Source organism: Patella vulgata, chromosome 3, assembly GCF_932274485.2.
Source record: "Patella vulgata chromosome 3, xgPatVulg1.2, whole genome shotgun sequence".
In the NCBI taxonomy this organism is placed as follows: Eukaryota; Metazoa; Mollusca; class Gastropoda; family Patellidae; genus Patella; species Patella vulgata.
In genome coordinates, this window is record NC_065881.2 from 9,089,590 (window position 1) to 9,117,308 (window position 27,719).

Sequence of the window (27,719 nt, forward strand, 5' to 3'; positions counted from 1 at the left end):
CCCCATCAAATCTCACATTGTTCTGAAGTATGGTCTGAGAATGTTCAAAATATCAGCAAAACATCTTGAGCACCGCTTCGCTCAGAGAAGCAGTCATTCTACTTCATGCACCCATCACCTCTGACTGCCCCAACTGGTAGAGGAGCTAAATGCAATTCATATCTCTAATTTTTTAATGTTTTAAAAAAATATTATAACATTGGCTGCTACACCTACTAATAATATAATAATAATAATTTATTTATAGAGCGCCTATAATCTAATATTTTGATTGTTCTATGGCGCTATTACATTAGGGCAAAAATATAAAATATAAAAAATCTCAAGAATAAGGTTTAGAAAAAAAAAAAGAAACAAAAGAAACCAGGTAAATCCTCAGGTAAAACGATATTTATTGACCTGGAAAGATCATGTTATTAGCAATTACCTTTAAGGCCCAGTAGGCCTACATCTATTTTTACATACATATTCTCCTCCAAATTCAAGGCCCGTTTTTGAAATAAACTGGTGATCGATTTCAACAAAACCGTCTATCAGGTGTCTCTTAAATAATACAGCTTCGATACTGGCATCGTAGCTTTCAACACACGCGCATGTAAACCCATTTTTCATTGGTCCATAAAGACAATCGCTAAGTTGGTTGATATTCGTTGTCATGTTAAGAATAAGTTTGTGCGATAATGATGTAACGGACAAATTAGCATAACCACGACAACCATCATGGTTAATAACTGTAATGCTATTGAGAGGTTGAAAATTAACACTGAGATTCTTTGCAAAATTTCTGTAGCCAATCAAATAGGCCGGCACATCTATCATTGCTATTGTTACAAGTCCACCTGATAGAGCAACGTAGGCAACATCTGACGTTCCTTGCGCCCAAATCCAGCTCTTTGGAAAAGATTTTCCCCAATTTTTCTCTAAATGAACGACAGCATTATCACTTGTCCAAACTGTACCCGTGGTAGGATCTTGAAATTCATAATGGACTACTTGAGAACGCAGACTGTAGACAAACCAACTAAGAGGCAATGGCAAATGTTCTATGAAAGGTCCCTCTGGTCCTTCTCCATGTGGGCCCCAAGGGATATGGCTTCCCACTTTCCCAGAAAGTCTTGCACCGTTTAGCTTAAAATCAAAATACGTGGAATCGTTGACCACCTTAAAGGTAGCCATGCTGGAATTACTTGATGCTACCCATTCAAAATTAACTGGTGACTCATCATCAGGGTCTTTCGTCACTCGATGACCTTTTGTCGTGATATTAACAGACGAAAAATTAAAGAAAGCATCAATTGATTTCAAAGGACAGTCGCCATCTAGACACGTCTTATACAAGATGGTCGCCAAAACTCTTGGTGTTACAGATGAGGCATCCTCTGGAATTACATGTCCAAATAATAAACCAAACCGGACTGGTGAATGAGATTCTGTTATTCTGAGATACCAACCCTCAAAAAAGGGTCCATATTTCGGCAACACATGAGGGTCGAATTGATTTGAATCACTTTCATTCAAAAGAACCAGTACTAAGCATATCTGCAGAAATCCACAACCAATAAGAGATTCTTTATATAAAAGCTTCATATGGATTCTGAAAATAGAGAAATATATTAAACATACATTATGCAAGAGCTAAATCTGTCTATTGCAGGTCTTTCTTTAGGCCTGAAATGTTTTCTAAATTACTAATTAGACATTAATTAACTTATCCAGGCCATAATCAACTCTTGATGGCATCGAATTTCTCCGAATTTTTTTAAAAATAAATTGTGCACTATACATATATATATAGTAACAGGCTAGGCCTTTCCAGACAATATACAGGGTATTTTTTAAGGAACTTGAAGCACATTGGCAAATGGATTCCCGAAGGGGTTGCTTTATGTGATGTCTCTCAAACAGTAGCCTACCAAATGCATGCAATTTCACTTGACGACATAATTGGCATTCCCCACTGCTTTTTGGGGTAATTTTTTGTCAGCAGTGGGGCATTTGATTTTTCCCCACTGCTTACTATAAACCTGACAAAATGTTTGATTTCTAGAAATTTCAATGGAATCTGAGCACTATCATGAAACTAGGTGGTTTGGGGCAGTCTAAGTGCTAAAAGGTAATACAAAATCAAAAGGCTAAACACACATTATTATTTTCTGGTAGCATGATTTACCCAAATCCACCATTCAACTCTTATAATTTATTTATATCAACTTTTGATAAATTAACATTCTTTATGCCAATTTGTCATTTTTATACGCCCACATTGAAATGTGGTCGTATATTGTCGTCGCCCCCGTCCGTCCGGCAATTGTGGACGCTCTAAAGGCTAAAGTTAATATCCGACTGACTTTAAATTTATACACAGTGTTTAAGGTCATGAGACGAAAAAGCCTATTGATTTTCAGCGATTTCTGATTATTTCTGCCAGAGTTATGGCCTTTGATCACTTCAAAAAATCTTGTGGACGCTCTAGAGGCCAAAGTTAATATCCGATTGACTTTAAATTTATACACAGTGTTTAAGGTCATGAGACGAAGAAGCCTATTGATTTTCAGCGATTTCCAATAATTACTGCCAGAGTTATGGCCCTTGATCACTTCAAAAAATCTTGTGGACGCTCTAGAGGCCAAAGTTAATATCCAATTGACTTTAAATTTATACACAGTGTTTAAGGTCATGCGACTAAGAAGCCTATTGATTTTCAGCGATTTCTGATAATTACTGCCAGAGTTATGGCTCTTGATCACTTCAAAAAAAATCTTGTGGACCTCTAGAGGCCAAAGTTAATATCCGATTGACTGCAGATTGATACACAGAGTTTAAGATCTTGAGACGAACAAGTATATTAATTTTCAATGAATTTTTATGACTTGGAACAGCTAAATTCATGATACAGTATTAAAAGTTTTGTATACAAAACGTTAGCATGGGGCAGAACCATTCTAATGGTTTTCTGAGTTGTTGCTCTTAATCAGATTTTAGTGTATTATAAATGTTTCATTACCGAAAAAAGTAAAAATATGCGACAACTCTTGTTGACTGCCCGGACGATTTAGCTGCTGTGGGCGTATGTTTCGTTGCCTGGCAACCTATCTTTTATTTAAAATCGTAGTGTTTTTGTGTCCAAATGCACCTTAAAATTTGGTTACAAATTATCGCTACAATTTCAAATTATCAAATACCGATGTAAATTATTGTGATATGTGTTAAATTCGAAATAATGGATGGATTTGGTTATAACTTCCAAACTATAGCTTTGTTAATCGCATTTTGAGGGGCATTTAGACACATTGGTGTGCACGTAAAAGATCCCTTGGCAGTTGTAATTCACTATAAGAGTAGGACGTAGCGTATTGTCCGGGTAAAATTTCACTCATAGCACACTGTATGCTGTCTTCATTAGCCCAGCCCAGGAGCGTGGTGACAGGGCCCCAAAAAACAATATTTATATGCGTGGGTGGGGAAGGGGATCGAGGGTCCCTTCCAGTACCGCTGAGTAATAATGGGCTGTGTGGAACATGCTGGAGTCGATTTGTAGCATATTTGACCCATATGTTCTATACTGGTTATAATGCTGAAAACCACATTGAAACTGCATGATTTTTGCCATAGGGGCGCAAAAACTCAAAACCATGACGCAAATTTAAAGCGTGTCATTGCGTCCCTCTCACTTAAAGTAGCTAAGTCTCTAACTCAATATCATCCAAAATCTTCAACATTGAAAACACAAATTATTTGTCAATTTAAATCAACATTGATGCTGTGATCTTGCCGGAAAAAGATGGGCTTCTGATATCCAATATTTAAGACAAAATAAACATTTTGCCAGTGGTACACGAATCGTGTACCATAATGCGTTTCAGCCCCAGTTCTAGCAAGTGACTCGAGGAACGAGGCTAGACATATTGCACCAAACCAAACGGCGTATGTTGACTGTAATAACCAGGCGCTAGAAATTAGCATTCGATTGAGACTGCGGGCTTATTTCGCGGAACATACCTGATTTGAAATTAGAGTAAAAACGGAAACCATTGAATGTATATCAGTTTATACATTCATATTACAGTATTATATGAGTTGTGACCCACTTGTGTCAATTTCTAGGTCCCTAGGTGCAGAACAGCAGGAAGTTGAAACCCCATTTCATTTCATTTCAAAGTGTCAAGGGTTCTGTTATGCTCACAATTTGTAGGCTATAGCTAGATCTCAGTTTTTTGACTATCCGAATCACTAGTCACTTGTCAATTTAAGACCCTACCCTGATAACATTCACTGATGGGTACCATATGGGTACCATGTGTCATGTAATATGGGGCCATTATGGGGAGCCCATATGGGACCCCAACATTTTTGCACCCAACATTCATATGGGATCCATATGGGCAACCATATGGGTATTAAATGGGGTTTGTGTGGGATCTATATGGGTAAGTCATTTAAAATAATATGGGTGTTATATGGGGCTTACATGGGACCTATATAGCAATGTTAAGAAATGTAATATGGGTACTATATGGGACTCATGTGGGGTGCAAATAAATGTAATATGGGGCTTGCATGGGACCCATATGGCCATGTTAAGAAATTATTATTATTATTATTGTTCGATTTATATAGCGCTTCATTACACATGAAGTGTTTCTAAGCACATATCACAAACAATGCCATATGGTTACTATATGGGATTCATGTGGGGTGCAAATAAATGTAATATGGGCATAATATGGGACTCATATGGGATCTTGTACCAAATAAGTACAAAACTATTTATATTTGGTTTCATGTTTTATTATTATGCTTTCTCAATTAGGACGGTTGAAATTCGTTGAGATCTCCCACCATCCCGTCCCTTGAATTTGTCAGGAAACCTGTTCAAACGACTAACTGCAGCTTTGATTTCCTAATTGTGGTGTTTCAAAACATTGGATATCTTCTGACTGGATCTGTAATTCAAAAGGAAAGCACATTAGGTCTGTTGATGTGCAACCTGACAAAGCAACACAATTCTTTCCATATGATCTCCCTGAGACCACAAAACACATACAATTCAAATCTAAATTGCATCTGAAATATGCAGAGGGTTCAAAAAGACTTTTGATATACGATTGTAAAAACATTAAAATAAACCCCATCGTACCAGAACTATTATTGATTTGCATTTATTTCCAACAATATCATCAATATTACTTACTAAAAAAAATGGTAGCTGTAGCATGTGCCCCTAATTCACGCTTGCCTTTTTATCCTGTCCAATTGTAACAGCGTTGTACATAAGTGACACTGAGATTCTTTAGATGTTGTTAACGATGGACAGGACATCTCTGCCACCCAATCGTCCAAGTCGGTTTATCTAAAACAGAACGAAAAAACGAAAAAATAAGTAAGTGCACTATATATTACCTGCAAAATATCACATATCGAACGAAACTATTCTTCCATGAATTCACATTTATTTTAATGCGAGTTGTCACGTCTTAAAACATGAACACCCAAGCAGCTTCATCATCATGATCATTAATATAAATGGTAACAGTTTTTGTGAAAAAAGGGCACCAGACAAAAGCATTTATCTGTCAGTGTTCTAACATACCTACATCAACAAATTTGACTCGTAACTTTTTTGTTTTGTTTGGAGCGGGGGGGGGGGGGGGGGGGGGGGGGGATAATATAGAGTCCATACTAATATATATGACTGTTGCTTGTTTGTCATTCTGTTCAAGGTTAGTAGTTAAACCAAGGCTGTCATCGAGGCTGAATATTTTGTGTATAGGGGTGGCACCAAACTAGAGTTTTACCAAATTCGGTTATAATGTCCTTTGTATGTATTTCGTTGTATAGCTGATAAAATTTTTCGACGTTTTGTCCAGCGAGAGCAAGAAACAAGTTAAAAAGTAAAAGTCACCTTTCTTGAAATGACATCTTTCTTGTTTCAGAATTTGCCAATATTTTCAAAATATCTGAAAAAAAGAAACATCCATTCAAATCCATCCTCATATTATTACAAAACTTTCTTGAAATGACATCTTTCTTGTTTCAGAGTTTGCCAATATTTTCAAAATATCTGAAAAAAAGAAACATCCATTCAAATCCATCCTCATATTATTATAAAACTTTTATATAAGTACTTTGATGCAATATACATATATATATATATAGGTATATTTCCACACAAAATGATCAAGTCAGTTAAGTAACAGATATAGCCTTTATAGGTCAAAGCAAAAATTTTCAAAATACAGAAACTTTAAAAACTTTCATTTCAGTTTATTTTGTCGAAAAGTTTAATGATACTCCAAAAAGTATCAAGCATATTGTAGTATAGGAAGGATGGGACAAATTTACCTTTGATTAAATTTTGTGAACTGATTGTAGAGATGTGTACCACTTTGGTCTGTTTCTTGTTAGTACTAACTTCTAGCTGCTATACACATAAACTTCTGCAGTTCAGAATCTAAAATTAAACCAATGACCAGACTAAATTGGTTGTTATAGGATGACGCACTGACAGGTATTCACGGTTGACTTGATGAACTCTGCTGTATGGTCAGATATTATATAATTTGAGTACAGAATCTGCTATAGTCATTAAAATCTAACTAGCAAGAAACCTATACCTGCCAGGCTGTATTCATAATAAATTTTAGTAGAAACCGGTCCTGATTTCTTTGAATTTTTTCTTTAAAGAATAATGTATTACGATTCTTTTGCTTTAAAGCTCTACAGAGACAGGCATGTATTTTGAATGGTAGAGTGAAGTACATATTTCTTAAAATGAAAATATGTGTCACAATTTCATTCATAAACAAACTCTATTTTTTATTCATGGTAAACTTATTATAGTCTGTGATAAGGAGAATTCTGCTGTAATCTGTTTAATCTCTGCAAAGTATATATTAGTGCACCACTTAATTCTATAGTAATCTAAAAATATTAATAAAAGGTCTCCAAATTGTTTGGATTTTAATTTTATTTAAAATATAAAACAAATTTCAGTACAGCAGTAGAATAAATCATCTACCTATGGAGTACCTATTTATATTGCACGTAAAGGCTTTAGCAGCTTTGCAAGTATGGCTTCATAATATTATATACTTTTTGAAAATTAATTTAATCTTAAGTTATATTTTTCTGATTTGTTATTACTGTATTGGTTTTAGAAGTACGAAAGTGTTATTTTTTTAAATGCTGTTTATTTTGAGTTTTATATGTTGGTGATGAATTTGTTCACCTATAATTTGCATAGTCGCATCACCATGAATATAACCAGTTACGATTTCAACAATCTAACGCATTTTTTTGTTTTTAATTTATTGATAATGGCCGACATCGTGATCAGCCTGTATACATCGAGTGTCGATCGAACATGCCTTGTACCAATTTTCAGCAAGATTGTGTTACAAAGTTATGTTCATGTTCAATATTATAAATTAAAACAAAACAAAGAAAAAAGACTTCATTTCTCAATTTTATTAAATTCTAATCTCTTACTTCTCAGTTCCTACAGGTTACATACAAAGACGGTCTCATCATTAATACATCTAGGTTGCTAAAAATAATTTCCAGACAACCTTTGCTGTAACCTGTTAGGTTACCTGCCCTGAAATTGTTTGACTTAAAGATACATTATGGAAGATTAAATAAAGAGCTGACAATATATAATAGATAAAAATGTAAATGGGAAATGTCGAAAATTTCAGTTAAATTGCTTCAATCTGATTCATATACACAGTAGCCTCGATTGTCATTTTTACCGCTGTTACGATAATAAACAAAAGACTTGATTATCCATTTTTGCGGTTAATCAAGGGCGTTGGACAGAAAATCGGATTCAAATCTAATGAAATTCGGACCCATAAGATGCCATCGAGGGCGTTGATTATGGTCTTTTTAATAAATGTCTAATTAATAGTTTATATAACATTTCAGACCTAAAGAAAGACCTGCAATAGTCAGATTTAGCTCTTGCATAATGTTTATGTTTAATTAAGCGAAAACATTAAATTTTAATGAAGGAGAAATGGGAAATTGAAAATATTTTTAAGTAAAGTAGATCAATAAAGAAATTGCAAAAAGACCTTACCTGTAAAAATTCTTATGCTCTTTCACAAATCTGTGTAGTTGTAACATGGTTTAATGTAAATCGCACCTGTATGTGCGACTGTTTACTTGTCATGTAAATACAACTGTTGAGGGCGCAATAAGTTTAACATATCCCAAATAAACACTTTAATGACATTCTGATTTTAATTTTCTGAATACTTATTAATATCTACTAAATGCAATGGGTATGATTCCACATTGAAGCCGATACAAGTGCGACTAATCCCATATGGGTAAAATATTGGACCCAGATGTATTATTTTATATGTGGTAGATGCCATATAGATAAGATATTGGCCCCAGATACACATGTGGGTAATCCCATATTGATACCCAGGTTAGGAGCAGAACAGTAGGACGTTAAACTCTATTTCATTTCATTTCCATATTGATACCATATTGAACCCATATACATAATATACATGAATCTGGTTATATCATATCTATACCACACAAGCTTCTGGTGCACATATGCGTAATCCTTTCTGTGCAGATTGGTTCACAAAACTAAAACTATGGATTCAATAATGAACTTATACATACAAATAAGTAATCCCATATGGATACCATATTGGCCCCACATACAAAAAAGTTATATGTAATCCCATACAGATACCATATTATCCCCAGATACACACATGGATTATCCCATATGGACACCATATTGGCCCCATGTATACAAAACAGAGTTATTAATGAGGGTAATCCAATATAGACCCCATATTGGCCCAAGATACACACACTATAAGGTCAGATTATCAATGTAAGAAAGAAGTAAGCATTATACCATTTGGCTTATCTCTGTGATATTAATTTACACATAACTAAAAGTATGGATTCAATAATGAACTTATACATAGAATAATAAGTAATCCCATAGGGATACCATGTTGGCACCAGATATACATAAGTTAGGCTGACCTTAAAAATATCTTTGTTTCACCAAACCCGACCCACAATCGAGGAGAAGGGTCGGTAGGTCGGTTTTTTTTTCAGATTTTTTTTTAAAGTCAGAGAAATCAATACAGAAAACTTATTAGCTGTATACTACAGATTCATTAATTTTGTTTTTAAAATGAATTTGGGGTCTGACGTAAAAAGTAACGAACTGAAAGTTTTTATTAAACTTAAGAGCTAATTTGACAGCTTAATAATTTTCCGGGTGGAAACATTCGTCTTCTTTATTGGCAAACCATAGATAATACCGTACGGTATTATCTGTGGGCAAACAAATCAATGACATCAGGATTTTTCGTGATGCCCGACTCGCATACGATTAGCCACGAACTTGAAGTGTGAAACTCCTTCAACACGTTTTTAACGATAGTGCGCGTTGTGCTTTCATTTTTCTCGAAAACGGATATTGAAAATATCGTCGTCATGTTTAAAACTACGCACCACAGACATAGAGGCAGAATTATTTCGTGGGAATGGACGTGTATTCGTCTGCAACCATTTTGTTGAGAAGCGACACCTATGACGCTTTCGTCTTGATCAACCAGTTTCAATAATGAATCAAACCATAGCCATAGTATAGGGAAATAACTCTCATGATATATTTCAGGTTGACACACAAAATAAAATAAAAAGATCGTGGAAAAGTGCAATAAAATAATTTAAGTCGGGGGTGGTTTTAGTTAGTCGGTCGCGTTAGGCGAAACAAAGATATTTTTAAGGTCAGCCTTATATGAAATCCCATACAGATACCATATTATCCCCAGATACACACACGGGTAATCCCATATGGACACCATATTGGTCCCATGTGTACAAAAACAGAGTTGTTAATGTGGGAAATCCCATATAGATTCCATGTTGGCCCCAGATACACACACTATACGGTCAGATTATCAATGTAAAAAAAGAAGTAACCATTATATCATTTGGCTTATCTCTGTGATAGTAATATATACACAACTAAAACACAACTAAAAGTATGGATTCAATAATGAACTCATACATAGACTAATAAGTAATCCCATATAGATACCATGTTGGCCCCAGATAGGCAAAAGTTATATGTAATCCCATACAGATACCATATTATCCCCAGATACACACATGGGTAATCCCATATGGACACCATATTGGTCCCATGTGTACAAAAACAGAGTTGTTAATGTGGGAAATCCCATATAGATCCCATATTGGCCCCAGATACACACACTAAATGGTCAGATTATCAATGTAAAAAAAGAAGTAACCATTATATCATTTGGCTTATCTCTGTGATAGTAATATATACACAACTAAAACACAACTAAAAGTATGGATTCAATAATGAACTCATACATAGACTAATAAGTAATCCCATATAGATACCATGTTGGCCCCAGATAGGCAAAAGTTGTATGTAATCCCATACAGATACCATATTATCCCCAGATACACACACGGGTAATCCCATATGGACACCATATTGGCCCCAAGTGTACAAAAACAGAGTTGTTAATGTGGGAAATCCCATATTGGCCCCAGATACACATACTATACGGTCAGATTGTCAATGTAAAAAAGAAGTAACCATTATATCATTTGCCTTATCTCTGTGATATTAATATATACACAACTAAAAGTATGGATTCAATAATGAACTCATACATAGACTAATAAGTAATCCCATATGGATACCATGTTGGCCCCAGATACACACACGGGTAATCCCATATGGACACCATATTGGCCCCAAGTGTACAAAAACAGAGTTGTTAATGTGGGAAATCCCATATTGGCCCCAGATACACACACTATACGGTCAGATTATCAATGTAAAAAAGAAGTAACCATTATATCATTTGGCTTGTCTCTGTGATATTAATATATATAAGAAAATAATAAAGTGTATTTGCGTACATTTGTATGTGGTAAGATAATATGGGTCCTATATGGGGACCTTGTGGTATCACCTGGGCCCACAGCCCATTTTTTCCCCATATGGTCCCCATGTGGCAATGTTTATGGGGTACTGGCAATTCAAATTCACTGGTTTTGGTCATGTCCATTCTTACAACATTTAAAATACTGGTCAGAAAATAGATAACGATAACTATACCTATCCAAATAGCCTAGGTAACTCAAGAAAAAAAACATCTGTCAGAAATTAAAATTTAGAAATTGGCAATAAAATTAAGACATATAAAAGTTAGACTTTGATAAATGAAAGTTCTGTAACTAAAAACCTTATACCTATATAACTTTATCCCAAATTAAAATACTGTTTAACTGTTAGTGTTGTAATTGTATGTGCTCTACTCGTACTTCCCTGCTAACTAGCATTTACTGCTAAGTGTGGTGAAGGCTGGATGTTTTAGTACAGAAAATTCACCAATCATACCAAACAAATGGCATACCAAGCAATAGAAATGAACCGATGTTTTCCGAATGAAAGAATATCTAAATATAGTAACAATTACATCCACGTCCATTTCTCAATTTGAGAACTGGGTTGTTCTTAGTAAATACATCTTTATTGATGATTCCCGAACAAAAAACGTAATTTCAATATTATATTTGTAGATTCAACTAATAGATGATGATTAATTGAAAGAGACACACCTCAAAATATTGCACAGAAAAGTCTACTCTTGAACAAATCGGAATTCCCGAGCCTCAGTGGCCAAGTGGTAAGGCATCGGTCTCGTAAACCGGGGATCCAGGGTTCAAACCCCTGCTGGGGCTAGGGTTAAAGTCATTAACCCACTTTTTTACGCCTTTCGGTGGATACATTTTACTGAGCGACGTTACAATCTGTCCAGGAAGTTTCCTTCTACCAATATCCCGTAGTTTCCTTACGTTCAAAGCAAGAGATCTCGGCTTCCATCCATCCCCAGGTGGTCGATACAGTTGAGTTAATAACTTCAATGGTAATTCATGCAGTGACTGAGTGAGAGTGGTGTATTGGCAGCTACATTCAAGCTCGCTCTCCCTGTCGTTAATAATTGACTGCATTACATGAGGACGACACAAAATTGAGTTCCTTACAGTGGGCATATTGTGTGCATCTAGCTCTCAACCACATCAGTATATCAGGGCCGGCGGAAGCAATTCTTGTTTGAAGGGGAGGGGGAGGGGGGTTCTTCCATCGTAGGTCCTTTAGGCGTGGGTCCAGGGGCCGCAATAACCTGGAGAAAAGAGAACTTGCGGCCAAATTATTGTAAAGCCCCCCCCCCCCCCCCCCAGCCCACTCCGCCGGGCCTGTATATCTCAACGTTTTTAGCTACGTTCTCGTAGCTAGTAAAAACACCTGTACCGGGTAGTTAAAATTTGATGTAGAATAGACTTATGTGTGCTAATAAAAGTTGAACCTACTCCACTTGTCAGAATTATGTTGTATCTATAATTAATGACAAATAGGCCTACTCGAATGATGAAGACATCTCAGTCATGTTGATCGTGCGCATGGCATATGCAGCAAACCTTCGGCCAAAATAGACAATGAAATGACAATATTCATTCACTTATTTATCAATGACACTCCAACAATTTCCCTCATAGCACAGCTGCATGGGGTATAGGCCAGGCCTACCTATCTTATTTCTGGTTGATGTGGATCCAGCTAGAACATGATGCTGCAGTACTAGTGCTCAGTGAGCTGTGGTGTATGTGGAATCATGCAGGATCGAGGTTCCAGGTTCAATCCGTTGGCAGAGAGTGGTGCAGGATGGAGGGCTTGACAAGGACAGCTATCATAGTCATTCGGGTGGGATGAAAAACCGAGGTCCCGTGTATACATTGGCGTGTACATTAAAGATCCCTTGGCAGTTGGAATTCGATAAAAGAGTAGGCCATGTGCCGCTCCCCGGCGAAATTTCCCACATAGCTCACTGTATGGCATATGCCCGTCTTCATTAGTCCAGCCGAAGCAGAACAGTAGGACGTTAAACCCCATTTCATTTCATTTCAGAACAGTAGGATGTTAAACCCCATTTCATTTCAGCCTCTTTATGTATGGGTGAGGTTGGATGGCCGAATGGTTAACACGTGCGTGCTGTATCATAAAGCCTGTCATTGAGTCAACTGGCGTGGTTTCGTATCCCCGGTTGTACGTGAAAAGAAGTAGGGTCGCCTGTCCAATCTCGTGGGTTTTCTCCGGGTCCTCCGGTTTCCTCCCACTGCTAAAGACCCCTACGTGCAAGCGAATTATTGAAATAAAATTAAACCATATGTTAGTCCAGAAATGACCTAGTTTGTGTCGAGTGGATGTTAAACCCCATTTCTCTCTCTCTCCCCCTTATGTATGGTGTTTCTTTTACAATGATAAACTCATGATAAATTAAACAAGTTAATTACTGTTAGCAGTGTGATCGACATGTTACTTGGTGGTAGTTTCATCTCTCATCCATTCATCATCTTGTTTAAGTTTACTACATATGTTAAAATTTGTACATTGGCAAAAAAGGTCCCCTTCAAGTATCTTGACAGACAAATTTTACCTGGCAGAATCGTGAATATCAAAGTGAGAGAGAGAGAAATGGGGTTTAACGTCCACTCGACACAAATAGGTCATTTTGGGACTAACATATGGTTTAATTTTATTTCAATAATTCGCTTGCGCATAGGGGTCTTTAGCAGTCGGAGGACCCGGAGAAAACCCACGAGGTTGGACAGGCGACCCTACTCCTTGTCACGTACAACCGGGGATTCGAAACCACGCCAGTCGACTCAATGACAGACTTTATGATACAGCGTGCGCACGCTAACCATTCAGCCATCCAACCCCCCCCCCCCCCCTCCGTGAATATCAAGGAAATAACTATGATGGCACTGGTTAGGTCAGGTCTAAATATTAAAGCTGACTGCAGATTTCAACCAAAGGTCGCGAGATGTAAATAGAGTTATGACACGTGATTGTTGTCGAGATTGTTGGTTAGGGTAAGGGCTAGGTCTAGAATTGCTAGCCTTGTTTTCATCTCGTGACCTGTGACCAAATCTGCAGTTGGCCTTAATATTTAGACCTAACTACATGCCTTGGATGTTATCTTTGTTACATAGATTTAGAATTTTTTAAAACAAAGACGAATAAAACAGTTGTTCATGTATGGTTAGATTTATTCAAATTAACAATAGATTTATTTGATGTGTTAACAAAAAAATATAAATTGAATACCAATAGTAGGCCTACTTACAACAGGCAGATTAAAATACAGATCTATATTTGGTTTCGTTTTTTTATACTTTCGATGGACTACACTACATAAAGATCTGACCGGTTGTAGAGGAAGGTCGTGTCAGGGGTCATACGAGCGGCTTTTGACCCTATGACATCGGACATTTGATTAACCAATTGGCATTGATGTTTCTAGTGGAATACTCACAGTTCCATGCACAGCACGCCAAGAACTCGCCGTAGCAGACCGTTTCATTGGCTAATCCTTTACATCATCCAAAACGCAGGTAATATAACAACACTTCCAGATCCTAGTGTAGTAAAGACAAGTAAAACGAAATTTTGAACTAAAAAACAAAATGAAATAGGATCTGTGTTTTAATCAGATTGCACTTATAAATAAAGGATAGAATTCCAAGTGATGTAAATAACGTAATTAAATCAACCTGTTCATAATAACATAATGTAAACAACAACAACAACCAAGTGATACAGTAAATGTAATTTTTTCCGTAACATGTAAATATTGACTACTTGAATTCTGTACAATTCTCTGAATGCTGTATCTTATTACTTTTATATTTCGTAATAAAATGCAACCTTATAAAGTATGTTTGTGCAAATCTATTTAAAGTATAAAAAAAAATAATATTGAAACACAAAGACGGTTTGTATTTTGATTGTGGTTGTACGTGACATGGAGTAGGGTCACCTGTCAAACCTCATGGGTTTTCTCTGGGTCCTTCGGTTTCCTCCCGCTACTAAAGATCCCTACGCGCAAGGGAATTATTGAAATAAAATTGAACCATATGTTAGTCCCGAAATGACCTAGTTTGAGTGGACTCTCTCTCTCTGCACTTTAGAACTAAAAGGTGAATGATAAATACATTTTCTCTGGTACAGATACTGCCATAAAAAATGCATTACTCTCTCTCTCTCTCTAAGGGGGCATAATTCTAAACTTAATTAGAGGTACCTTCATAGATAGCCTACATATTATTACACAGTTTCTAATTAAAACAAAGTTATTTGTTTGTCTGTACATGAGCCATGTTTCTTCCTTATTTGATATGAAGGCAAAAGGTCCTAAATTAAACTGGGAACAACATGGGTGCACCAGTTCAGCTATAAATAACTAATAAATGATGTACATTTCAAAATTTCTAAAGTTCATAAAATTTTAAAATTGAAATAAGAATTGAATCGAAGGTATCATGACTCTTTATAAATAAATAAAATATTTGTATTATTTTATTAACCCTTTATCCCTTGGTACATGTTACTCTTGACTACCTGTATTAATATTGCTAGAATTTTTGCTCTTATAATTAATGGTTGCATTATGTTTCATTAATTAATGTCTTTGGCCAATTGTACTAAATATGCTCTAAAACTATAGGTGACAGGTTGACACATCAAAAGAGTTATAGAGCCAAAACATAGCTGGTTCTATGTGTCAACAAAATACATGTGATTGGAAATTTATCTATTGCATCATTTGGTTTAAGGGACCAATTATATCAGTAATTGCACAGGTTCAGGGTCATGAATATGCCAGTTTTGTGCGTGTTATTCATAGGTCCTATAAAAGAAATCATGGCAAATTTCATTAGAATCTGGAGAGATTTCCATCTGAGTTCCTCGACAACAGACAGATTCTGGAAGGGAAAAGATGTAGCAGTTTCTATCAGCAGACTCGCCCAGCGAGTCTGGCTGGATAAGGTTTGAGAGAATGACTTTATTCTATTATGCATTGTACCATATGTAAGCAGCTATATGATACATAAAATGTAAAAACGAACTGTTGCATTGTTATAACTACTGAGGAGACAACCGTCTTAAGAAAACAGTAAGAAGAAAATACACAACGTGAAGGTGAAGCAAAAACAGCTAGAGACAAATTCTAGACGATCACAAGGCTACTAAGATATGTAGTAAGAAAAGATGCATGGGTCATACGTAGGATGTGGCGACCGGTTTGACAACGTCCGCTCTCTACGTCTGACAGAAGGCCCATGGTGCTACATACCCCACTTCTTTGGAAAACAAATTAGATGAAAATTATATATTAATACTGGTACATCCCTGGATAGATTGGAACTGATGTTCCTGAGACCGCCTCAAACTGCCCGAGATATGTGAATACCTTTCTGTATTACAGGACCATTTACCAGCTGGTGCGGGTTCCATAGCTATGCATGTGACAGGGTGGTCTAAGGGACCCTAGCTGAGGCAGTTTGTGGCGGTCTTTGGGTTAATACATTTTCTTCTAAAAGAATTTTGAGTATTATGTTTACTAAGACTGACTAGTGTTACTACTACTTTAAATATACAGTGGTTAAACATACATTATGCAAGAGCTAAATCTGCCTATTGCAGGTCTTTCTTTAGGCCTGAAATGTTATCTAAATTAATAATTAACCATACATTATGCAAGAGGTAATTCTGTCTATTGCAGGTCTTTAGGCCTGAAATGTTATCTAAATTATTAATTAACCACACATTATGCAAGAGCTAAATCTGCCTATTGCAGATCTTTCTTTAGGTCTGAAATGTTATATAAACTATTAAACATACATTATGCAAGAGCTAAATCTGCCTATTGCAGGTCCTTCTTTACGTCTCAAATGTTATATTAACTATTAATTAGACATTAACTTATGCAGACAACAATCAACTCTTGATGCCATCGTTAACCTGCGGTATTTAGCGGATTGGAATACATATTTTGAAAAATAATTAAATGTTAGAATGGATAATCAAGACTTTGTTTTTTAACATACTGACTTTAGTAATGATGATCAATCTAGCCTAAAATTCAAAAGCTAATATCTCGGTTCAAATTGGAGCAAGTTGACTGAAATTTTCAGCATATTCTATTTACTTTATCTATTTTTAAACTATTATTGCGAGAACTGTCAACTCTTTATCTAATCTCCCATAATGCCCCTTTAGATTGCAGCAAGTTGACTGAAATTTTCAGCATATTCTATTTACAATATCTATTGTTTAACTATTGTAACGAGAACTGTCAACTCTTTATCTAATCTCCCATAATGCCCCTTTAAATATGTCTTAACCTTTTAGCACTTGGTATAAATATTGATTACCCCCGCCTCTTGAAGAAAATTAGAGAAAAGTAATATATTAATACCCGTATATCCCTGGACAAACCGAAACAGCTGTTCCTTAGAATCTTAGACTGCCTCAAACTGCCTGTAATATGTGAATAGTTTTCTGTACATTAAAAGGACCTTTTACTAGCTGTGTATGTAATGGAACAGTCAAAGGAGCCCAAGTTAGGGTGGTTTGGGTCGAAACAGCTGTTCCTTAGAATCTTAGACTGCCTCAAACTGCCTGAAATATGTGAATAGTTTTCTGTACACTGAAAGGACCATTTGCTAGCTGTGTATGTTATGGGGCAGTCAAAGGAGCCCAAGTAAGGGTGGATTGGGGCAATCTAATTGCTAAAGGATTAACGCAAAAACAATAGGACGAAAACACATTTCCTGGCAAGACAGTAACAATAAGATTCTACAACAACTAAAACACAAAATATATCTAATACTAGATTCCCACTATCACGATTCGCGCTGCGATAGAAGTCGTGGTCTTAATCGTGGAGTAATCGTAGTGATCCTATCAGGGCCCTGTTTCTCGAAATCTTAACTAAAGATAGAATCCAAATTTAGTAGATACTTCAATTTTGATTGGCTAACCACTAAAATCAATCTAATATTATCCAATCAAATTACTAAAATTTGAATTTTATCTTAGCTAAAATTTCGTGAAACAGGCCCCTGCTCTTATCATATATTGAGGTGACTCGTAGCAATTGTGTTGATCGTATCAAAAATTATCCAAACTTATCTGCACGTACCAGATCGTGGACTCAATAGGGACAATCCTACCGTAACGCATCGCATGACAGTGGGAACTTGGCATAAATTTTGTACAACAGTAAAATCATAACAAAGATCAGATCATTCATAAAACAGATAAAAATATTAAATAACATTTGGTCTATTATAAATATTTAAAAGTATAGAATGTGAATAAAAATGTGTATGTGCACACCCCAATATACCCATTTTGACAGGGCAGCACTGCTGGACCCAAAATTCAAGATTAAACTTGACAAACAACAATGAAATTGGTCTGGGAAAAGAGCTACATGTATTCACAGGATTTAAAATACAGATGTGACGTCATCCTTTGACGTTGGCGTACCATTATTTGAAATAATGGTACAGGCAATGTGTCAAGCGTATATTATTTATACTAGTTGAAATATTGGACTTCTTTGATGTATTTCACAACAAAGCACGTGTAAGTGTCTGTATTTTAAGTTGTTTAATGGTCTCGAGCTTAAGACATTGTGTAATATATTGAAACAACAGCTCAGGACTAACGTACCTCGTGTTGTTTCAATATATTACTTAATGTCCCGCTCTCAACCATTAAACCACACATAATCGATACCTATAAATTCTATGTAAATTCTTAATATACAGAAACATAACCACATTCTTCTCTAAAGAAAAAAAAAGTCCCCAGAATATTTTATGAATAAGTGAATGGGGTTTATACTTTACAGTGTCCCTTTTATATCAATATTCCTGAACATCCACTGAAGAAAAAAGTCCCTAGAATGTTTAATTAATAACTGAATGTGGTTAACTTTATAATGTGAGCTGTTAACTGGAGAATAAAGTTCAATATAAAGCCTATGTTTTTCATTCTACACATCATTACCATATACATATATCGAGACTGAAAAGTTATAGGCATTAAGTGGAGAAATAAAGTGCAATATAAAGCCTATGTTTTTCACTCTACATATCATTCTATATCTGATGACGATCAACTGAGACCGAAGTGTTCCCCCCCCCCCCTTATTAGACAATACCAATCAACACAGCATCTATTTATTTAGAGTTCAGGGATCCCTTGCTTACATGTTTACTTTATAAAACGGTATTTTTTCTATATCCAATTTCCTAACATCCACTAAACCCCAAAATGTTCAATTTTCTTGTGTATACATATGTTGTATCACGACCATAATCCCATTAAACACTACTAATCAAAACAGGATCTAATTTTCTTGAGTTCTGGGATCCCTCGCTTAAATGTTTACTTTATAAAACAGTATTTTTTTCTATATCCAATGATATTCCCTAAAATCCTCCAAAATGTTCAATTTTCTTGTGTATACATATTGTATCGCGACCATAATCCCATTAAACAGCATCTGTTTTACTTGAATTCAGGTCTCCCTCGCTTACATGTTTACTTTATAAAATGGTATTTTTTCTATATCCAACGACGATATTCCCGAACATCCACTAAACCCGAAAATGTTGAAATTTCTTGCGTATATCTTGTATCATGACCATAATCTAATCAATCCCAACGATATAGATGCACATGTTAAAACTGTACCTGAAAGTAATAAAAAGAAATTATGGTTTAACTTGTGTTAAAGATAGATCGGAAAGTGACCGACACCTCCACAGCAGCTGAGTGATCTGCATACAGACCCAATGAATATTAGTGAGGTAGAAATGAAATGCCCCCCCAAACTTTCTGTTCGCAGTCGGCCGTGGTGGTGGTGATCAGCGGGCGCTACAAATGTGAAGAAAATTTTGAAAATTAGACTTAGTGTTTTCATACTATCCTAGGCTGTGAGTAACAACTAGGCCGAAACCCTACCTGAAGCTTTGAGGAGGGTACCATAAATGAAACGATGAAAACATTCACGTTTAGAGTTCCCGGAATTTCTGTTTTAAAAAGTTTAATATCATTTGTGAAAAAATGCCCTGCCCCTTCATTTCAAGTACTGAATAATCAAATTTAAACCATAATAGACAAACTAACCTCCAGCATATTTAAAAACATCATTTCTGTACTGTTCAAACATAGTTCTAAGATTTGCCATTCCAGTGTCAATTTTATTATGTAATTTATTCACCTCCTTTTCACTATCTGCATGCTAAAAATAAACAAAATAATGTTAAAACCACTTTTCACTGATAGCTTATCGATGTTTGCATTTTTCTGACCATATCTTGATTTTTCATAGCTTATTTAACTCTTAAGTGACCCAGAGGTTTGACATCACAATGTCATAATGGTAATCTATGATTAGGGGAACATTTTGTGTAGGCCTAGACAATATCACCTAGAGAAAACCCACAAAGCTGGACAGGTGACCCTACTCCTTGCCACGTACAACCGGGGAACGGAATATAATAAAATCAAACTTTCTATAATTTAAAAGAGTAAATTTGACCTGGCTAATAAAGAAAGGTATACAGGAAATTGACAAGGGGGAAACAGGCTGGAAAATATTTAGGAACTTTTTTAGCCCACATCGAAAATGTGGATAAAAATACTTACCGCTTCAATAGCTCTTCCTCTCTCTAAATTGATATCTAGGGTAACTTTACCCTTTATTTTCTGTATTTCATCATCAATAGAATCTTTTAACATTTTTAATTCTAATCTTTGTTTCTGTAAAATTTAATCATTTCTTTGCTGTTAATCACAAATTACATATATAATTTACACAGGTTAAAATTCTATGAAATTCTGCTTATTTATGTGCGACGTTTCTACTAGGCTTCTGTCGTCCTTTTTAACCAATGACCAGAGGACTTGTAGAAAACCCACAAGGGTGGACAGGCGACCCTACTCCTTGTCACTTACAATCCAGGAATCGAAATCATGCAAGTTGACTCAATGACAGACCTAATCATGCAGTGCACACATGCTAACCATTCGGCCACCCAACCCCCTGTCAAGACTAGAGAATCCTAGTCGAAATGCTGCTCATTAATTGTATTCCATAGAATTGTGACCTGTGTATTTAAAGTTCAATTAATGCCATTGAAACGAGAGAGAGAGAAATGGGGTTTAACGTCCACTCGACACAAACTAGGTCATTTTGGGACTAACATATGGTTTAATTTTATTTCAATAATTCGCTTGCGCATAGGCGTCTTTAGCAGTGGGAGGAAACCGGAGGACCCGGAGAAAACCCACAAGGTTGGACAGGCGACCCTACTCCTTGTCACGTACAACCAGGGATTCGAAACCATGCCAGTCGACTCAATGACAGACTTTATGATACAGCGCGTGCACGCTAACCATTCAGCCATCCAATCCCCCGCCACTGAAACAATTCACATACAATTTAGTAAGGATTAAAAATGAAAGAAGAAAATTAACATGTCAGAAAGGAGGCCACACTGTCTTAGTGAGTATGGTACTAGCTTACTGACTAGGTCATTTCGGGACTAACATGGTTCAATTTTAGGTGACCCTACTCCTAGTACAAGCTGGGATTCGAAACCACGCCACTTGACTCAATGACAGACCTTGTGATCAAATGCGCATGCATTAACCAGAGAGAGCGAAATGGGGTTTAAAATCCAGTCAATACAAACTAGATCATTTTGGGACTAACATAAGGTTCAACTTTATTTCAATAATTCGCTTGCGCATAGGGGTCTTTAATAGTGGGAGGAAACCGGAGGACCCGGAGAAAACCCACAAGGTTTGACAGGCAAGGAATTCCATGAAGAGTAGACAGAAACTTGTCAAAATTTCAACATAATATATTGTATGTCCAAGTTGGTTATTAAAACTTGGACATTAAACCCTATTTCATTTGCTCTCCAAATGTTAACATACTTCTGTATCATGTTGTAATGCTGTAAATTCACTCTTTTGAAGAACAACCATATCTTTTTTAACCCCACCAATCTCAGCTAATAATTGTTGCACCATTATTTCCTAGAGTGTAGAAAAAAACCCAAACAAATTAATGTATTGGTTTGTAATTTATATGCACTTAAACATTAAACATACATTATGCAAGAGCTAAATCTGCCCATTGCTGCTCTTTCTTTAGACCTGAAATGTTATCTAAATTATTAATTAGACATTATCTTATCCAGACCGTAATCAACTCTCAATGTCACCAGATTTCTCCGATATTAAATAGATTGGAACGGTTCAGCCATATTTTGATTTAATTTAAAAATGGAGGAGCGAGACTTAGCTTTGAACAACCTGGAGACTTAGCTTGGAACAACCTGTACGGTAGTTGAAATTATTGCACACATCTTGCCAAACCTTCAAAGACTAATATCTTCACTCGCAATAGAGTACTTTGAATGAAATTTTCACATTATTCATCTTATATTATCTCTTTTCGAACTATTATAGCAAGAATGGCTAGCTCTTTATCTAAATCTTACATAATGTATCTTTAATGGAGAGAGAGATAGAGAGAGAGAGAGACAGACAGACAGAGAGACAGACAGAGAAATGAAATGGTGTTTAATATCCTACTTACCGGTAGACAGACAGGCTTACATACATTGTGTTATGAGGGAAATTTTGCAAGGACAGCAGCCAATCGAAGCGCCACAGCCTACTTTTATTTTTAATTTCAACTGTCAAGGGTTCTGTTACATACACGCCAACACGGGACCTCATGGTTCTTTTTATCCCATCCAAATGACTTGCAGAGAGACAGAGGAATGAATGAAATGGGGTTTAAGTCCTACTGTTCTGTTCCTACAAGGCTTATGAAGATGGGCACATGACATACAGTGTGCTATGAGGGAAATCTTGCCCGGGCAGCAGCACTACGGTCTACTCTTATTAATATTGAATTTCAACTGTCAAGGGATCTTTTACATGCATGCCATTGTGTACATGGAACCTTGGTTTTTTTTAACCATCGAATGACTAGACGCTGTTCCTGGTCAGATCCACCCTCCTGCACCACTGGAACCAAGCCGGGGAAACTACGCCGGAAAATGCCAAGGACCTTTCTCAGCCAAGCCCCCCATCTGATTAAAACATAGATCCAATTTCGTTTCGTTTTTATAGTTCAAAATTTCGATTTTACTTGTCTATACTACACTTGGATCTGGAAGCGTTGTTATTTAACTCGTGTTCTGCTTGAAATGAGGGGTCAGCCAATCAAATGGTCTGTCGATTCGAGCGTTTGACCTTTTTTGCGCAGAACAGTGGGTAGACATTAGCGGCAATAGAAATCAAAACAAAGCAAAAGTAGATAAAAAATACATGGTGGTCGCTAATTGGTTAATCGAATGACCAGCGTAATCGGGTCAAATGTCGCTCGCTTGCTTGGTACCTGACGTCATAGAACGTGAACTCCCACTATGACTTGTTAGATCTACATGTATTGTAGGCCATCGAAAGTATAAAAAACGAAACGAAATAGATTGCCAAGCCCCCTATATTAAAGTTATAGATAAAATAAAGTATTTTCACCTGTTGTGGTTTTGTAACCATATTTTTTGTCTGGTAATCTAAGGTAGAATGTATAATCTCAACAAAGCCTTCTGTTACACCTTCAGCTTGCTCTCTTGAAAAACCTGTTGAATTATAATTACACATACATTATGTAAGAGCTAAATCTGCCTATTATCTGAATTATTTAGATATTAATTAACTTATCCAGACTATAATCAATTCTCGATGCCACCGCTAGCCTGCGATATTTAACCATAATTAAATATATTTATTCAAATGAATTTCAATCTGATTAAAATACAGATCTATATTTTGTTTCGCTTTTTTTATACTTTCGATGAAGATCTGACCAAAAACATGTATGATCTAAAAATTAAAGTCTTGATGCGTCATTTTATGCAACAGGAACCCCTTGCAAAAAAAGGAATCTCTCGTAGGAAAATTCGGTCCGTTCAGTACTTAACTAAGTTATGTTAAATTGATATTTCATCAATCTATGCCAGTGGTTCTCAACCTTTTTATGCTAATGGCACACCTTGGAACACGTGAAAAAATAGCTGCACACCTGGCTAAATATATATGAAAAATATTTGAATTTTGCAAAAAAAACAACCATGGTAAGTCAAACGGAATACAACCGTAGACAGAGACTAGTCATAGACACATAGAATGACTCAAACTAAATAAAGAAAAACACAGCTATGAACTTATCAGTAGACACCAGTCAATACTCAATTTGGATCACGTGGTTTTTCACATTTTCTTAGTGTGCCGTTCAAAATTTCGCCGAACACTGGTTGAGAATCACTGATCTATGCTAATCCGCTTGCCATCATTTTTTTTGTGGGCGAAGAAAAACGATAGGCCTTTTTTTTAAATCTGATTGAATCCAAGCCGGGACTCCGCGAGGTTATCTAACTTTGGTACTTTGGATTTTGTTTTCTTAATTAAATGTTAAATAATCCAAGCCGGGACTCTGGGAGGGACTGAGGGAGTTATCTAACTTTGGTACTTTGGATTTTGACTTCTTAATTAAATGTTAAATAATCAAACTGAATACATATTACCATGGATTAAGCCGAGAGAAATTTGATATTTTAGCGAAATATGCAAATGATGCATTATTGTTAGTCATTACTTTAAAAACAGTACATAGGTGTACAATCTGATTAATATACAGATCTATATTTCGTTTCGTTTCGTTTTTTTATACTTTCGATGGCCTACACTACATGAAGATCTGACCGGTTGTAGCGATAGGTCACGTCAGGGGTCATACAAGCGGCTTTTACTCTATGACATCAGACATTTGATTAACCAATCAGCATTTATGTTACTAGTGGATTACCCACAGTCCCGTGCAAAATACGCCTAAAACACGCCCTAACAGACCGTTTCATTGGCTAATCCCTCACACCATCCAGTACATGTCAATGATAAAATTACAAGCTTCCAGATCCTAGTGTAGTAAAGACAAGTAAAACGAAATTTTGAACTATAAAAAACGAAACGAAATAGGATCTGTGTTTTAATCAGATACGTGTAGCCCTACTTACCATTTTTTTCTAAGTTTTTCACTAAACCTAGAGTATCAAAGTAGAACACCTGTTTTACAGCTGAGGGATCAAGCAAAATCCTTCTTTTTAAAGGAAAACCATTATCTTCCTCTATAAATATATAAAACTAATAATAAAATAAATGAAACTTTGGGGTTGAACATCCTATTTTTCTGCACCGACTGGGAAAATGAAGACAGGCATTATGCCATGCAGTGTAGGGAAGCTACGGCCTACTCTTATTATGAATTTTAACTGTCAAGGGTTCTTTTACGTGCACACCAATGTGTTTTTTGCCCTATCAGTATATCTCAACTTTTTTAGCTACGTTCTCGTAGCTCTAGTGACAGCAAGAGAGCAATGGGGTTTAACGTATGGTTCAATTTTATTTCCATAATTCGCTTGCGCGTAGGGGTCTTTAGCAGTGGGAGGAAACCGGAGGACCCAGAGAAAACCCACGAGGTTGGACAGGCGACCCTACTCATGCCACTTACAACCGGAGAAGCTCTAGTGAGACCTGTCAGCTCGTTATCTAATCTTCCATATCCACTGTACTGGTATGTTTACAGTACTACACTGAGAATATTATGGGCATTAGATTTATGAGATTGACAACTCTAATAGAGAGAGAGAGAGAGAAATGGGGTTTAACATCCACTCGACAAAAACTAGGTCATTCGGGACTTTGGAAGTGGAAGAAAACCGGAGGACAGGCCACCATAATCCTTGTCACATACAACTGGGGAATCAAAACCATGCCAGTTGACCCAACGACAGACGTGCTAACCATTTGGCCACACACACCCTCCCTAATACTAACTATACACTGTAACATTTACATGAGTCTTTTTTTAGTAGGAAAGGTTGTCCGAAATTCCCAACGACACCACCGCAGGATTATCAATTTGGGGTAAGTAGAATTATCGAAGACGAAAGATGGATTTTCCATGCAGAAATGACATCAAACAGCACAACTGACCTGCATGATCTACCCAGCCAACATTTACCTGGAGCCTGTTTATTGATTGGGATAATTTAGGCCTAATATGTAAAAATATCAGTAGAAATAGAATTTGATAAATTAAACATAGCCAGGCAGAACAGCTGAATTTGAATTGAATGGAATTTTAAATAACGGGAGCTAACACAACTAAGGAGAACTATCGAATAATTTATTATTCATTGTCTGATTCAGTTTTTAAATATTACTGAATGAAATGTAATGTAGGCTAGCCCTATACTATAGTATGGGTATATATATTTAATAGGCTATGCATGACTGATGAGATGAACTTCCAACGCAACACAATGCACTGCAGGTCACCATCCATTTTAATACCTTGTTTTTCTTCATTTCCAAATTCAGTTCTTGATAAATCTTCGCCACTTATTTTTGTGCTCTTGCTGCCTTCACTTTGTTGGGATTCAGAACAAAAATGTCGATTTTCAGAGGTCCAGCATGACCAAGAAAGCCGACTCTGTCGGGCTATTCTCAAAGGCAATTTTGCCGAAGAATAGATGAAAATACAACTTGCAGACATTTTATCGTGTTAGTACAAAAAACTTCATTCAATTTTATCACAAAATCTGAAACATTTGGGGAAATTCTCATACAAAATATTTATAACGGTTATCTCTAAATCTGTAGTGTTTGCATCAGCCTGGCTCTTCCAACAACAATGCCGTGGACTGCAGGAGTTGTCTGCCCTAACTGTTAAAACACTCGGAAAACCGAGTGCAAATCCCCAGTCTTTCCAGAAGAAAATATTGGTACTGAGTTTAGTTTAACGTATTACTTGTTTGCACCGACAACCGACAATTAAGGATAATGAATTAACGGAATAATGAAGACGGACGAAATTTTTTGCCGGACTGCAGTGCTTTTCATCCTCCTACTCTTATATTGAGTTCCACCTGTCAAGAGTCTTTTTTTACGCGCATGCCAACGTAGGCCTACTGGTCATTGCACCTTAGTTTTTTGTACTATCCGAACGACTAGAGGCTTTCCTTGTCAGGCCCCCGTCTTGCAGGGATACCGCAGTGCAAAATCCCTGGGAACTTTCTCCGCCAACACGGGATACTATAATAATTTAGGTGTGTAGGTGTGAGAATAATAAAACTTTGATCATCGCATTTAAAAAAATTGTCCGTTGATACTCTATACGGAAATGACTGTGTGTGTGTGTGTGTGGGGGGGGGGGGGGGTTCTTCAAAAAATGTTTTGTTTTGTCAGTGTTTTGAGCCATGAAAGGCTGTATTGAGGTCATATATTTTGGAGATTTCTTTCCCGCCATATCTTATGAATCGGCAGTTATTTTCAGAATGAACTTGGATAACTGTTTAAAGGCGTAGTCCGTACAAGGATACAATTCAGCCCATTACACAAACTAGCCCATGTCACCTGCAATACTCACAGAGGAAATTTGAGAATATGGTTTTAATCTTTAATTTTAAAATGAATCACTGAACCTGAACAATTTTTTAAATGAGATCGAACGCTGACATTGGAAAAGGAAATACAAACCGAGATCCTACCAAATTCTGGAAAAAGCAATGAAAAAGAATCGGGGAAGGAAATCAAAAATAACAAATTGACAATGATGACAAATTAATTCCCAGGAAATCCGGCATATATTTTGATAAACAGTCTCCTTAAATTT

At 36.3% G+C, this 27,719-nt stretch overlaps 2 protein-coding genes and 1 non-coding gene across 5 annotated transcripts; 1 reads left to right on the top strand and 2 right to left on the bottom strand.

Annotated features, from left to right (window-relative positions):
• Positions 1 to 372: 372 nt before the first annotated feature.
• On the bottom strand, positions 373 to 11,451 carry LOC126815922 (uncharacterized). 3 transcript variants are annotated; one of them, XM_050542027.2, is made up of 2 exons: positions 11,287 to 11,451; positions 373 to 1,594 (listed from the first exon to the last, which is right to left on the bottom strand). In XM_050542027.2, exon 2 carries the CDS (start codon positions 1,585 to 1,587, stop codon positions 430 to 432), a length of 1,158 nt encoding a protein of 385 aa, XP_050397984.2. In that variant the 5' UTR covers positions 1,588 to 1,594; positions 11,287 to 11,451; the 3' UTR covers positions 373 to 429. The 3 variants fall into 3 exon arrangements, with proteins under 3 accessions (XP_050397984.2, XP_050397982.2, XP_050397986.2); XM_050542025.2 differs by lacking the exon at positions 11,287 to 11,451 and adding an exon at positions 10,954 to 11,035; XM_050542029.2 differs by lacking the exon at positions 11,287 to 11,451 and adding an exon at positions 4,000 to 4,018.
• A 255-nt stretch (positions 11,452 to 11,706) lies between these two features.
• On the top strand, positions 11,707 to 11,778 carry Trnat-cgu (transfer RNA threonine (anticodon CGU)). The gene has a single exon. It is a non-coding gene; the product is annotated as a tRNA-Thr (tRNA).
• A 2,355-nt stretch (positions 11,779 to 14,133) lies between these two features.
• LOC126815948 (mitochondrial calcium uniporter regulator 1) lies at positions 14,134 to 26,721 on the bottom strand. Its single transcript, XM_050542070.2, has 7 exons — positions 26,399 to 26,721; positions 25,060 to 25,170; positions 23,522 to 23,625; positions 21,905 to 22,006; positions 20,609 to 20,722; positions 20,087 to 20,201; positions 14,134 to 19,651 (listed from the first exon to the last, which is right to left on the bottom strand). The coding sequence occupies exons 1-7, from the start codon at positions 26,598 to 26,600 to the stop codon at positions 19,596 to 19,598; spliced, it is 804 nt and encodes a 267-aa protein (XP_050398027.2). The 5' UTR covers positions 26,601 to 26,721; the 3' UTR covers positions 14,134 to 19,595.
• Positions 26,722 to 27,719: the final 998 nt, after the last annotated feature.

Bases quoted from the DNA above. Each gene is read 5' to 3' on its own strand.
- LOC126815922 (XM_050542027.2), bottom strand. From the start codon at position 1,587: ATGAAGCTTTTATATAAAGAATCTCTTATTGGTTGTGGATTTCTGCAG.
- LOC126815948 (XM_050542070.2), bottom strand. From the start codon at position 26,600: ATGTCTGCAAGTTGTATTTTCATCTATTCTTCGGCAAAATTGCCTTTG. The intron at 20,202-20,608 runs GTAAGTATTTTT...GTTTATTTTTAG, and splicing joins GAGGAAGAGCTATTGAAGCG to CATGCAGATAGTGAAAAGGA. The intron at 19,652-20,086 runs GTTAGTTTGTCT...TATTACTTTCAG, and splicing joins TGTTTTTAAATATGCTGGAG to GTACAGTTTTAACATGTGCA.